Here is a 14,582-nt window from a genome sequence, read left to right on the forward strand (position 1 = left end):
CACCGGCAGCTACCCCGGACCGCCACATGATCCTGCCCCTCCGGGTTGATGTGGCCTTTGGGGGGTGACATCTGCGCAGCTGCTCCGTGGGGTCTGAGCAGGGGACTGCGGCTCAGGCCCTTCAAGGCAGAGAAATGACTGGGACATGGACGGCTTGCTCCCTTTGAGGATGTGGGTCCAGGTGCCTGGGTGGTAATGGTAGAGCATCCGTGCACTCCGCAATGGTCCCTGCCTTCGTGTCCTCTCTGGCGCTTGCCTCTGTGCGGAAGAGGAAAGATGACCCGACCTGCCTCACAAGCCTAGTCCAGGGCTCCAGGCTTCCTTGTAAAGCGCACTTGCGCAGTCAGTCATGGCCCAGCTTCGACCTCGGGCAGGGATCCTTGCCCATGAGTTGTTGTCGCTATGGAGCATGTGTTCAGGACCGCCTCTGCAAGGGCCTGATAAGGGAGGCTGGGTCTGTGGAGAACTTGCTGATATAGGAAGTGACATGAGGATGTGTGGATGCTTTCGTATTTCTACATTGGAAAAGGCCTGCTAGCAAAAGGGTGTTTTTTCTACACGTATTTAGTTTGGGAGCTGGTATAAAGGATGCTCCCAGAAGCACTCTGGCCAATATCAATTCTGTTGGTTTGCCAGCTGAACACTGTTGTCACAGACTTTCTAGTGTAGACCAGGCCTAACTCAGGACTTACCTGTATACAGAAGCAGTACCAGCTTTTAAAAATAATTTTTACAACATTGTTTTTAACCCCCTTTGTAGACATGCATACTGGTATAAATGGGGCTTACACTGAAACAAACAAAATTAATAGAGACTTGTTTAGACTGAATGAGGAATTTCTGTGCACCAGTTTCTCTCAATCCATTTTTAAAACAAACCTATTTGTGAAACTTTGTGCACCAGGCCTTTGTTAATTGATTGTTGCCCTGAACATAAGGTGCCTTGATTCAGTTCTGTATCATATCAGACCAGGAGGAGGTCCATAATTGGGTCTTTCAAGAATAAGTATCATAACACCTAACTTTTAGGCATGTGACTCAAGTGGAATCCACAGCCTAGGTTAGGCATATAGGCCCCCTGCATAGAAAGTTCTTTGAAACGCAGATAAGGAGGTAATGATGAAGTCTATTCAGGAAATAAAAATATGCTGAAGTCTGTAGTTAAAGGAAGATTTAACATTTGAAACTGGAAAATCAAAATTGAATTTACACAAATAAACATTTCTATCCTTGTAACCAGCTGTGTACTGTGCATCAGCTGCAGGATGCAACTTTGTGCCTGTAATGAATATTAAACCTACTTTTCACATTTTAAAACAATTAAAAAGCAATGTATTCCACATACATATCCATCCATTTTCCCATGGAGGGATTTAATTATTTAAAGCAGGGCTGTCCAACATGTGAGTGGCTGGGGGCGTGACCCTGGGCTGTATACTATGTGGCAGGTGCTTCCCCCCTACCCTCAAGTACTGCACTGTGCCATGGGTGCTCCACCATGGATGCTGCACTGTGTGACCTGCACACTTTGCCATGCCACACTGGCTCCCCCACCACCTACCACAATGAGTTTCCCCCTACTGTATTGTGCTGATACACCTATGCTGTGTCAGGTCCCTGGGTGTCCCCTGAAATGCTAGGCTGTGGACTCTCTCACCCTTGCAGGCTGTGTTGGCCTATCCCAAGGGGCAAGAAGAAGCCAGGGGAAGGAGGGAAGTCTAAAGACTCCTGCAGCAGCTGTTTGGGGATCAGTGGGGGAGTGGTGCCCCAATAAGGAGCCTGGGGGGCTGCAGGTTAACCCCTTGGGGGCCAAATGTAGGCTGCAGTTTGCCATTTGGACTACCCTTATTTACAACAACTACTGTATCTTTTTAGACTAGAGGCACTCCTTGGAAAATGCGGGCTCAGCTTTTAATAATTTGACTGTGGAAAAGAAATAAAATATTTATTTTGTTGCACTGAACTCAGAAAGACCACAACAGGTCAGAAGACCATGATGTCAAAAAAAGTTCTATTTTAAATCTCTGTTTATCTTGTGAATTGTGTAGGTGTTCATGCACCTAATAATGTTAATGTTGTGTGACATACTGCTGGATCCTTAAAAGGATCTTATGGTACCCCAAGGTGCTGCAACACCCTGGTTGAGAATCACTGAGAGTTGATAGGAGAAATTGTAAGGGACCTCCAGAAGTCATCTAGTCCAACCCCCTGTCTGAGGCAGGATCATCCCTATCCAAACCATCCCATACAAACCATAATTTAAACTGTACATAAACGTGTTAAAGGTGGCTGCTTTGTGAAATAATAGATACAAGATGTTTGGAGACTGATCTTTTCAATGATAATGAGCCTGGAAGACGGAAGAGAGAATGACAGGAACAGGGATACTGCAGAATTTGTTCACTCCAAGAACCAATGAGGATCTAGTGGCTACTTCTGCACTTAGAGCCACATAAGTTCAGATCTGGATGGTGCTCTAGTGCAGGTGGAACTAGTTGAGTACAGAGTTTAAAGGATTATTGTGATCCTGGTATGTACACTCAGGAATCTCTGGTAGAAGTTAGGAAGTCTGCATTTGTGCTGGTACAACTCTTAATGGAATACTGTGCCCAATTCTTCTATCCTCAGTCTGAGAGTTGCAAGAATGGAGAAAGTGCAGAGAATACTCATGAGATTGATTCAAGGATTGGAAAACATATGTAGTGAATGATTCAAGGAAGTTAGTTTATTTAATTTATCCTGCTAATACAGAAAAAAAGCAAAACACCTCTTTTTATCAGAAATTGATTGGCAACGTAGGTTATATAAAGGGTCAAAAACAAGTAGTTTAAAAATTAATGAAGTGTTTCAGTGTAACATGAGATGCAAGCAGTCAGAATTTCAGCTACCAGAATGAATCCCTAAAATCTAGTTATTAGGAATGACTGCATCCATTTTTGGTTTTGAATCATTAGACCTGTTCAAAAACTGAACCCACCTATCCTGGGCAACCCTGGCTTATTTTAGCAAGTAACAGTTACTTTTAAAAAATGTTGCCATTTTTGTAGGTTTAGACCACTTGGTTTTAGGCTTAATATTCCACAGGTTGTGGATAACTTAAAAATAGTCATCTTCTTAAGTTAGTTAACAGCTTTACCTGGAAAATGTTTAAAAATTGTTTTTGTTTTTTTTATTTGGGTATTTTTTTTGACAGTTCTAATATTTTATTCTGGGCATAGTCAACTCTTGTGGTAGTTACTGTAATACCCAATAAGACTACAATCTTGCAGGGAATTAATTTCCATGCAAGTCATTTGTAGCCAGCAATACGCAAGCAATTATGTTTTGACTTCGTGAGCTTATAGAGCAGAAAAGTTTGCTTTCCATAATATCCTGCAACAATACTGATTATTTTAAATAATAAGCATTTTTTTTAGCTATTAAGTAGAAAATAATAAAGTGACAGACTTATTTTCCAGCATAAAATGGAAAGTGATCCTGAAGGGCTGCTTCTGTGCAGGTTTTTGCTGATCATTTCCTCTCGTGCAGATTTTGACTGCCCCCTTGAACACTACACACCATTCCTGTTCTACAGTTCATGTTGACACTGGCATTGGTTTCTCAGAGCAAACAAAATAGCTCATTGTTGTTGGGAACTGCTTGATTTATCAGCATTGGAGAGCCCCCTAGCCCAATGACTGTTTTGAGAATAGAGTCTGTTCACTGTATTCTCTCTCCAATTTCACTCAATCCATGTCAACTGCAGAGGAAATAGGATCCCATCTTAGGAGTACGTGAGGTACCATTTGTATATTCTAATTATGCAGAATGGAATTGGATGAGCCTCTGCCAGTATTGCTACAGTAGTCTAAGTTGTCTGTAAATTTAAGTGAGTTTTCTAGCTTTTTTTGCTTTTTAAAAAATCAGAACCAGAGACCTCTAGCTGTTAGGCTGGTTTTTAGGATTTGGAGAAGATAATTTTTATTGCATGTTGTTCATAAGGGTGACTTGTGTATGCTTTTATAAATAAGTCTGATGTTAATGACACAGAACCAACCACTGTTTAGGATCTGTGTAGTGTATAAGCAACAAGTATGTATTCATTCTTGTGGTAATATATTATCATTAAGTTCTGGGATCTTTTCCAGCGGCCAGCAAGAGTTCTTATTATTCTGAGGATGTTGTCTGCCAGGAGTGTTAGCAGTATGGACTATCCACTCAACAGCTTCTCTTTTGGACCTGGTTCTAAGTAGTTCAGATGACAACCCTTAGCTATGCCCACTGTTCAATATGGGACAGACATGCAGAGATCAGCTTTCTCATATGGTATAATACAGACTCCATTTCTTCTAGGATAAGAGAAACAAAGGTTTTGAATGAATGGTAGTGTCTTCCACTAGACTAGAAGCTCTGCATGAATTCAGCATTTTTTTTATAAAACCATATTTTGCATGAAGATATAGTAAACTCATAGTTTCTCGTATTAAACTCAGGCATGATTATAACACCTGCCAATGTAATGGGAAGGCACAGTGTAGGAGATCAGGGGGAATTGTCTTGCTGAAAAACATGTTTTCCTCTGGTATTTTAGCAGACAGCCATAATTAGTTTTCCATTCTAATGGACTGGTTTTTTTCCCTTGTTTAATTTCATGTATCTATTTCTACAAATGACTAATTCTGTATATATTTTTTTCTCTTTAAAGCACTTGAGTCACTTGTAAAATTATCTTGAAAAATCAGAGAAAAGAAGATGTATCACATTGTTCGATATCAGCATTTGAAACTAATAACCCAGAACACTGTTTCTAAGGTGCATTTAAAGTTGATTTTTCCAAGAACCCTGGCATTTGCACAACTGGGAAGGTCATGGATCTCAAGTCACTCTCATGCTGCAGATCAGAATATTATCCTGATGGGACCTCCTGGTGCTGGGAAAACAACAGTAGGGAGAATAGTAGGTCAAAAACTGGGCTGTCCTGTCATAGATGTAGACAACGATGTCCTTGAAAAAACCTGGAATATGAGTGTGTCAGAAAAATTGCAGGATATTGGTAATGAACAATTTTTAGAAGAGGAAGGAAAAGCCCTGTTAAAGTTTTCAGCATCTGGAAGTGTAATTTCCCTTACTGGATCCAATCCAATGCATGCTGCTAGTATGCAGCACATGAAGAAAAATGGGTTAGTTGTGTATCTGGATGTACCCACAAGAGACATAATAGATAGACTGGAATTCATAAAACTGGATCGTATTGTGGGTCAGGGGCCTCAAATTTCCATGAGAGACATACTTCAGTATAGGAAACAGTTTTATAAAAAGTGGTATGATATCCGGGTTCTTTGTGAAAGTGGGATTACAGCAGAGGCTGTAGCAGATAAAGTACTTGATGCAGTTAAGAGGTATCAAGACTCAGAGGCAGAAACTTTTATTTCAACCAGATATGTAAAATCTGAAAAATGTGATAAAAAAGAGCCTGCTAAATATTTCAGTGATGTTGTGATTGAGAGCCTAGCATCTGATGGTGGACTCTTTGTTCCTGAGAAGGGGCTTCCAAAATTAACTGCTGGAGAATGGCAAAGCTTAGTAGAAGCAACCTATGTTGAAAGAGCCCAGATTATATTGGAAAAATGTATACATCCTGCTGATATACCTGCTTCAACACTGGGTGAAATAGTTGAGATTGCTTATGGAGAGAATTTTACCTGTTCTAAAATTGCCCCTATTAGGCACTTGTCAGGCAACCAGTTTCTCCTTGAGTTGTTTCATGGACCAACAGCCTCATTTAAGGATTTTGCATCACAGCTGTTACCTCATATCTTTGCTTACTGTGTTCCCAGAAGCTGCAATTATTTGGTCCTAACAGCTACATCTGGAGACACAGGGAGTGCTGTCCTAGATGGTTTTAGTCGTCTTAATGATGCTGACAAGCAAAGAATTGTTGTGGCCAGTCTCTTTCCTGAGGATGGAGTGAGCCAGATTCAAAAATCTCAGATGATTGGCTGCCAAAGAGGAAATGGATGGGCAATAGGTGTCAAATCTGACTTTGATTTTTGCCAGATGGCTATAAAACAAATATTTACCGATTCTGATTATACTGGCTTTCTTACTGCAGAATATGGAACAGCTTTAAGTGCAGCAAACTCTATAAACTGGGCTCGACTACTTCCTCAAGTGATTTATCATGCCTCTGCCTATCTTGACCTCGTTCATCAAAGTATTATTGCTTTTGGGAGCCCAATAGATGTGTGTGTGCCTACTGGAAACTTTGGCAACATATTAGCAGCCTTGTATGCAAAAAAGATGGGAATACCTATCAGGAAATGTATTTGTGCTTCTAATGAAAATAACGTTTTGACCAGTTTCATGAGAACAGGCCTTTATGACTTAAGGGGCAGAAGACTAATACGTACTTTGTCACCAGCAATAGATATTTTGAAGTCTTCCAACCTTGAACGACACTTGCATCTGATTGCTAATGGTGATGGACAGCTGGTGACACTATTGTTTAATAAGCTGGAAAATCAAAGCCACTTTCAGTTGCAGAATGAGCTACTTGAGAAACTTCAGCAGGACCTGGTGGCTGGGTGGTGTTCTGAAGAGGACTGTTTAACTGCTATTCACTCTGTATACAGTACTACCGGGTATATTTTGGACACACACACAGCTGTTGCTAAAGTTGTTGCAGATCGATTACAGGATAGAACCTGCCCAGTTATCATTTCATCTACAGCTCATTATTCCAAGTTTGCACCTGCTATTTTGCGGGCTCTGAGGATTGCAGAAATAAAACAGAATCCATTAAGTCAGCTTCACTTGCTGAGTTCTTACAGCCCTTTGCCTCCAGTCCACCAAGGCCTGTTAGAGACATTGAAAAAGAATGAGATGCAGAAACATCAGGTCTGTGCTGCTGATGTGAATGTTCTGATGGCACATATAGAAACCTTAATACAAAACCGCTTCATGAAGGTTTCCTAAGTAAACTCACTAGGCATTTTCTGTGTCAATTTGAATATTTTCTTCGATAAAGATGCCTGTTTTAATAAAAGCATCGTTCACGAGGCCTGTGCCCAGTTTACATTCAGAACACACATTCTCGTTTTCATTTTTAGCTGTAACATTTTAACATTGCTTGTTAAAAATGTTCACTGCATGTGAGAATTTGAATCCATGTGAAGGTTCTGAAATGATAGCCCAAGACACTGATGTGCCTTTTTCCAGAACAAGTAGGCTAAGGACAGCAGCAGTGCCAACTTCTCCAGGCAATCCTTCTACTGTTCCTTGGCCTTGACCTGGAAGGAAGAAGGACTGCTAAGAAGAAAAGAAAAGGCAGCTGCTGGCACCTCTGAGAACAAGTGCAATGAGTTGTATTTTTGTTGTGTATGTAGTTTGTGATGTGAATGCTCGTCCACTGGGAATTTTTGCTAAACCCTTTAACTCATTTCACAGAGCACTGAAAAGCTGTCAGATGTAGTAATATATGAAGACTGTTACTAATATAGTATACATTAATATTGCAAACCTTGAAGAGAAATTATCTACATCCCTTGAGCCATACAATCGCACAGTTATTTAATATGTTCTCTCACTTTATATTGTCTTTGTATTGACTGTAGCTGAAGTTTTATATAAAAATCTTGCTCTTCATCAAACATCAAGGATTTCACACCAACAGTTTGTATTTTTTGTGTGAAATAAAAACCTTCACTCTATATCTTTTTAATAACTTTTTAAAGCATATTTCTTCCCATAATTCATTGCAGCTTCAACTTTGAGGGTTTTTATTTGAATTCACAAGTGCAGAAGTTTCTACACAAAAGTAATAGAAACTATCTTCTTGAATATGAAATTAAAATATTCAGTTCTTCAGTTTCTATCCTTTACATTTTAAACTGTAAAACTTAAAGTATATGTTTAGGACCTCAATAGGCCTCTGGAAGTTTCTAACTTTATTTTTTGTATTATTCTTAGTTTTCTATTCTTGATTTTTGTGTGTGTGGTGTAGTGTAAATAAGACACAGAAACTCAGTAGCAGAAAACAAAAGAAAATTGGGAACAAATTTACATTAATGCCACTGCACATTTTAAGTTTTCCCAAGCTAAGGCAAATCTATTTTAGGTCATGTGATTCCCTCTATCAGGTGATGACTAGAGCAGGGGTGACCAAAATATACCCGCCGGGGCAGATGCAGCCCGCCAGGCCATTCTATCTGGCCTGCGGGGCCCCTAAAAAAATTAGCAAATTAATATTTATCTGCTCCTGGCTGCCTGTCAAAGATGAAAGGAGTCAGGGGCAGTAGGACCCAGCAGCAAGGCCTGTTGGGCTCCACCCCACCTCCAGCCCCCCCACTCTCTCAACTGGAAACCTCTGCCCAGTGGAGGCTTCTGGCCTGGGACCATGGGGCTGTTTCTGCCTCCCTCTGCCAGAGAGGGAAATTCAGATAAGAATGAGAAGGGAGGGAGGAAAGGGAGGACCACAGGCAATCGTTCCAGTCCTCGGGGCTGGGCTGGGCTGGCTCCTGCTGAGTCCTGTGGTCACAGCCATGCAGTCGGGAACCACATGGTGCTGGAGCGCAATGGTGTCGGGTAGGAAAGTGGCGGCAGGTAGAGGGGAGTGGGAGTGAGCTGGTGTGCGGGAGTGCAGTGACTGCTGGATGGGATTACAGGGCCTGCGCTAGTGTCCCAGGGCCAGTACCAGTGTGGGTCTAGGGCCTGGGCTGGCAGGGGCTCAGGGGGCAGGCTGAGCTGTGCCAGCAGGGAGAGGGGGGGAGCTGGCTTGGCTCCATAGAGTCCCTGCTGGCTTGGACTCCTGCTGCCCCACTCTGGGCCCTGGCTGGCCCTGGCTTTGGGACACCAGTGTGGGCCCTGTGCTCCTGCCCAGCTGTTGCTGGGCTCCCACATGCCCACTTGCTGCCCCTTCCCCCTGCCTGTAGCTGTCATTTTCCCACTTTTCTGCCTGCTGCCACCTGCCCGCCCACTGCGCCAGCACCATGTGGCTCTCGGCTGCATTGGCAGACCATGGGAACATGGGACATGCACTGGTACCCGGGGGGTGGGGGGTGTGCGTGCATGTGTCTGCAATGAGGGAGGGAGGGGGAGAGAGAAAGTGTGTGTGCACGTGCACATTAAAGGAGGGAGAGAGAGTGTGTGTGTAGGTGTGTGTGTGTGTGTGTTCATAGAGTGAGTCCCACACGCACACCCATTTTGAACTGTCAAACACACAGACCTCCCACACTCCCCAGGCACCCTGCCCCCACACACAGCCTCCCCACAAACCCCATGCCTACCCAGAGCCCACATATCCACACACACCCCCACACCTATCCACCCCCCCACACCCACACCCTCCCACAAACCTATATCCACCCCCATGCTCCCCCCACACAATATACAAGACTAAGGCTTCTTTTTAAACTATGGTGCAGTCACCTCTATGTACACGACACAAACACATAATAATTGCATGCCCCTGAACTAGAGGTTTAATAGATTTCTTTTTGGATGTCATTAGGGAAAACCTGCCTTAAACCAGATGACCTTTTGTGTAATTGTGTTTATTATATTTTGCAGTTTATAAGTGTAAAATTTAAGAATAGTCCACATGTTATAATGCCTTTGTGTAGATCAGTATAAGCCAAATGACACTAGAATGGTTGTTATTTATTCCATTGATATGCTACCCTACCCAACAAAAGCTCAGGGCAGCTTACAATAAGAGAACAGAATAACTTATAAATAAGGATCTACTTAAAGTCTGCATAGGGGAAGTAAAAATTGCAGACTGCTTGTGGTGCCTGATGCCATTTTCGCCATCTTTTTGCAAGCCTCCCCTCCACTCCTCAGCCTTCTGCTGCTGATTGGCAGAGGGGCCCTGGTGTTCCTGCCCCTCGGTGCTGATTAGCTGAGAGGGCTGCCTGTCATGCAGCCCTGCCGCTTGCCACTGCTTGGCGGAGAAGCTGCCCTTCATGCAGCCCCTCCCCTCACTGCTGATTAGTGGAGAGGGGCGGGGCTGCACAAAAGGCAGCCCCCTCTGCCAGTCAGTGGTGGAGAGAAGAGGGGGTGACCACCATCTTGGCTGCCTCCCTTTGTGGGAGCAGCTTCCCTCCCCCCCACCTGTGGGCTGCGAGGCTGGGCTCTGGCTTCTACTGGGAAGCTAACATTGTATTTTTAGTAAGGTTTTTTTCCCTTGTGGAGAACAACTGATTTCACAGTGATCATGGAAACTGCCTCTTTTCCTGGTTTCTGTGAAAATTGCAAAATTGTGACTTCCATGGGGCTACTGGTGCCACCTTAGGCGGGGCACCTGGTCCCCCAGTGGCCAATCTTGCCGATTGGGGGTGGAGTCCCCCCATGGCCAATCTCACTGACCAGGTAGGGGGGATCCCCCCCACAGCAAAACTTACAGAGCAGTGAGTGGTGGTGCTGCTCCCAAAAGCAGCCGTGGTGGTTCCGATAGCTTACATCTGGCACTCCCACTCCCTGGCCAGTGCTTGCAGGGGTGGGCACTGGTGCTCCCGCCTGCCCCCCCTGCCCATCACCTAAGTGGGGAGTGTGGCTGGTCAGGGAGTGCATGTGCACCCCCTTGTACCTCCTACGCGTCGCCACTGGTGAAGTGAGTACATCAGTGCTTATAAAAGAAAACAAACCAACTTAAAAGGGAACTAGAATATCAATTTAAAACAGACCTCCCCCAAACAATGTCTCAACCTAACTACTAAATGCCTACCCGAATAGGAAGGTCTTAGAATGCTTCCAAAATATGTATGTTGTATCATAAATATAACAAACAATACCTTTTAATTTATAGATGGACTCTTCAGCATAAGTGTAAGCATTAAACATAGGTTTTTTTCCATTGCTGTACATGGACTCCTTTTCAGGATGTTTCTAAGTTATTTTCTGTGCCCTTTTTAGCTCTATCATAGTTCCTTATTTTATCTGTAATCCTGGAAACTCAATTTATATTTTTTTTCTCAAGAAGCACTATGGGAAGGCCCCCAAATACATGTTGGCACACTAAGCATTGACATCTAGTGCAATATCACGAGGGGAAAAAAAGTAGCACAACTTTATTACTGGAAAGAAGAATCTGTGGTCCATTGTGTTAGTGTGCTGCTACCTTTTCATTTCTGGTGGTCCAAGTTAGACTTTTCACTCTGGACTCATATATGCTCAGTGTCAAATACGTACATGATTTGGTATGATTGTCAATTTCAAAATAAAAAAAAAGCCTGGACTGAACTAATATTGATGTTTCAGAATAGGAATGGCTTGCAGCCCAGGATTTCATTGGAAATTGCACAATGTCTGGCTATGCTGAGCTTAGATCAATATGATTTTGTCGTCTCACGAGTATTAGAGTTTATTATAACCCAGATTCTATTCTTCTAAGATATCAAATTGAAACTTACCCAGTTTAGTCTCCTCTATCCTACTGAATGCAGTCCCGTTCTGTCCCACTGGGTGTCATAAAACTACAAAGGCCTCTGGATTCCTTTTGCATTTCTAATTAGGCCTGAAAAGATCCCTAGGTACTAGATTTGGCATGCTGTGCCTGAAGAGAAAAGATTCAGAACAGTCACTGAGACATCCGTTGAGCACCAGTTCTTCCGCTGAAGCACATAAAAATCCACCTAAGTCCAGATTCCTTAGAAAGAAAAGAACACACTGAGCAAGTGAAGTTATTTCCCCAATAACGGAGTGGTTAGGGTACTTACATAGTTAGGCTTTGGTTCTAGGCCCCAAACAGCCAGAGGTGGTTCGAACCCACATCTTTCACTTTCCTAACAACCAATTTATGAGCTGGACAAGACTGAGAGTATCTTTTATGGTTCTTGCTAAAGCTGGCCCACTGTCAGGTGCCCTCGGAGGCTGCCCAGCCTGGGCTAATGGTCTAGCAGGCCACACCTGTTTGGGGCTTTGACTGGCAGCTCTACCCCAGCTGATGATGCCAGCTGGCCACTAGTAAGGCATTTTGACTGGCTCCTGGGAGAGAAGTCTATTCATTTAGTTCTAGCTGTGGCAGCAGACTCCAGACCAGCCAGCAGTTCCTGCCGAAGGTTTGCCCTGCAGCTCTCTGTGATGGAGTACTCCAGTTTCCCTGACTCTGCTTGCTCTGTTCCTGGACTCTGGTTTCTGAAGTTTCCTTTGTGTTTGGTAAATCAGTCTCTGACTCCTGAACTTTGACTTGACTTGTGATTTGGACCTTGCCTCTGGATTTCCTCTGGGTCTAGTAACTTAGTATCTGTTTCCTGATCTTAGCCTGGCCTGTGTTTTGGACTCTGCTCCTGTCTTTGGCCCTTTGCACCCCCTACAACTTGGAGAATAGGAAGCTAGTATCAGAGGGCAGCAATCAGGTAGGTAGCTGAACAAGGACCAGCTGCAGAGAAATAAGCAGCCAAGGTAGTTAAAGAAAGCACCTAACATGTAGCAGGCGACTACTTGAGAGCTAACTGTATGGGCAAAAGCAGACTACAGCAAGCTGAGGACTGGGCTGATTGGAGCCCCCTGGGCAGTGTGGAGGCCATGTGACTGGAAAGGGTGGAGCCGTGGCATACTAAAAGCCTGGATCCTGAGCCAGTGACCTCAATCTGGCCCTGACCTTTGAGAGTAGAACTGATGGCCTGGGCTGCTAAAGTGAGGAAACGACTAATATTCAGAAAAGCTGCAAGGAGCCAATAGATTGGAAGGCAGAGTTTGCTGGGAGCTCCAAGAGGGGTTTGTGTTTTAGTGTTGGCTGATACTGGGGCTATAGGGGTGGTGTGGAAGCTACAAGTGGGGTCCCTGGGAGGTACTTTGCTGTTGAAGAGGCTAAGGTCCAGAGCGAGAGCCCGGTAAGGGTCTGGGACCCAGCATGCTGTGTGGGACTAAAGGCAAGCAGTTAGAGCAGTGGTCAAAAACCAGGGCTCTCGGTCCACCGGTAGATCTCGGAGCCTCTTGAAGTCTATCTGAGGCTGGGGTGGGGGTCTGAGTGCCCGTGTGCATGCATGTGTACACCCCAGTTCAGCAGATCAGTCTGTAGGGGAAGGAAGGGACGGGGGCTAAACCGAGTCCCCTGTGGTGAGGGACAGTGCTGCAGAGAGGCAGGAGCAGGGGTAAATTGAGTGGGGCCCAGGCTGGGTGGGATTTACCTGCTGAGGAGGCGTGCCCCCAAATAAGTTTTTTCCCCCCTCTGCCTCAGTCTACCCCCCTCTTCCCTCTCCACAGACTTACCTGCTGGTGGCGGTAGCGCATGGTAAATCTTGGGTTGCTTTTAAATGCCAAAAGTGATGTCCTGCTTAAAAAGGTTGGAGACCACTGAGCAAGAGGCTGAACAACCCTGTACAGTCAGAGTCTTGGGGGTAAACCCAGTACAGGGTGGGACAGAGTATTGGGTTATGGGGCGGGGTGCATGTGAGGACAGGATCTGAGGGCCCAGTACATGAGAGGGCAGAATACCTGCAAGGCATGGGCAAGGCGATGGGGGTGGCTAGAGGCTACAATTATGGCCCTTAAGGCAAGTAGGACCACAGGTCATTGTTGGGGCTGATAGGGCTCAGTGTCAGAGAGCCAGTGTGCAGTGGGGTTGGGGCCCTGGAAAGAGCTGGTGTGCAATAGGGTTGGAGCTGAGTCAAGTGGGCCAATTTGGGCCAAGACCAAGATAAAGAGGAGTCCTGCTCAGGGCAGAGGGCAAACCTTGAGGGGGAACAGGGCTAGATGGGGGACCCAGAGCTCATTGACCTCTGAGGGCAGCATCCCCAGTTGTATTTTACCATTAATATGGGGCAGGTGAGACCCTGACAAGCCAGAGTGGGCATGTAGGGCAAGATTAAGGTGGCCACCAGGGAGCATCATAGCCACTCTCAGGGCTGGTCCTGTCATACTCTGTTCTGGTGGCCTAAGCACTAGACAAGACTGCCCATGGCCTGGTCTCTTGCACTCACTGTTTGAAAGGAATGCAAGAGTAATGGGGCTAGGGGAAGAGCAAGCAAGAGGTAGGTCTGGCTCTGACTCAGGAGGGCACTTCCTGGGAAGGAGAGAGACTTGGGTTCTGCTCCCTGCTGCCAGTGCTGCTTACATGTTTTGTGTTAAGTAGTTATTGTCCACTATGTTTGTAAGTACAGCATTTACTCTGTCCTTAAAACAAGGAATTAGCTATTCCCTCTTTTGAAAGGTATATAAAGTAACAATACTTTTTCATAACCTCATAAGAGAGTTTCCAGGGGCATGAGTTTGAGCCTTGCTCTAGATTGAGGTGTCAAACTAGCTTTATGCCTTAGACCAGATCCGGACCATGAGGCTCCCTGCAGGTCAGATCCATCCTGGGGTACAAGAAGGTGGCGGTGATGGTGGAAGCAGAGCATCTGGTGGCGGTGGTGGCAACCTCTGCTGCATGCTTCATGATGGATCTTGAGCTGTTCCCACCACATGCCCTGTGCCATGCTTAACAGAACCTGGCCCCAAGGGTTGCTATGAGGCCCCCTGGTGGCCAAGCACCTCTTTCCCCACTCTGACTCCTTGAGGTACCCTCCCTTTTTTTACTTTTTCCTGCCATGCCTTGATGGATCTTACAGTGCTTAGGCAGGCTGCCCCAGGGTCCTAGAGTGAGTCTCACTTAATTTCAGCCA

The 14,582-nt window shown here is 44.9% G+C and overlaps 1 protein-coding gene across 1 annotated transcript in view; it reads left to right on the forward strand.

Annotated features, from left to right (window-relative positions):
• Nucleotides 1-7,682, forward strand: part of THNSL1 (threonine synthase like 1) — a 7,964-nt gene extending 282 nt beyond the window's left edge. The window contains exon 2 of the mRNA XM_006025358.3: nucleotides 4,685-7,682. Within this exon, the coding sequence (XP_006025420.1) occupies nucleotides 4,732-6,954 (2,223 nt within the window). The 5' untranslated portion in view covers nucleotides 4,685-4,731 and the 3' untranslated portion in view covers nucleotides 6,955-7,682. The remainder of the gene's footprint in view (nucleotides 1-4,684) is intronic.
• Nucleotides 7,683-14,582: the final 6,900 nt, after the last annotated feature.

Source organism: Alligator sinensis, unplaced genomic scaffold (genome assembly GCF_000455745.1).
Source record: "Alligator sinensis unplaced genomic scaffold, ASM45574v1 scaffold455_1, whole genome shotgun sequence".
Lineage (NCBI taxonomy): Eukaryota > Metazoa > Chordata > Crocodylia > Alligatoridae > Alligator > Alligator sinensis.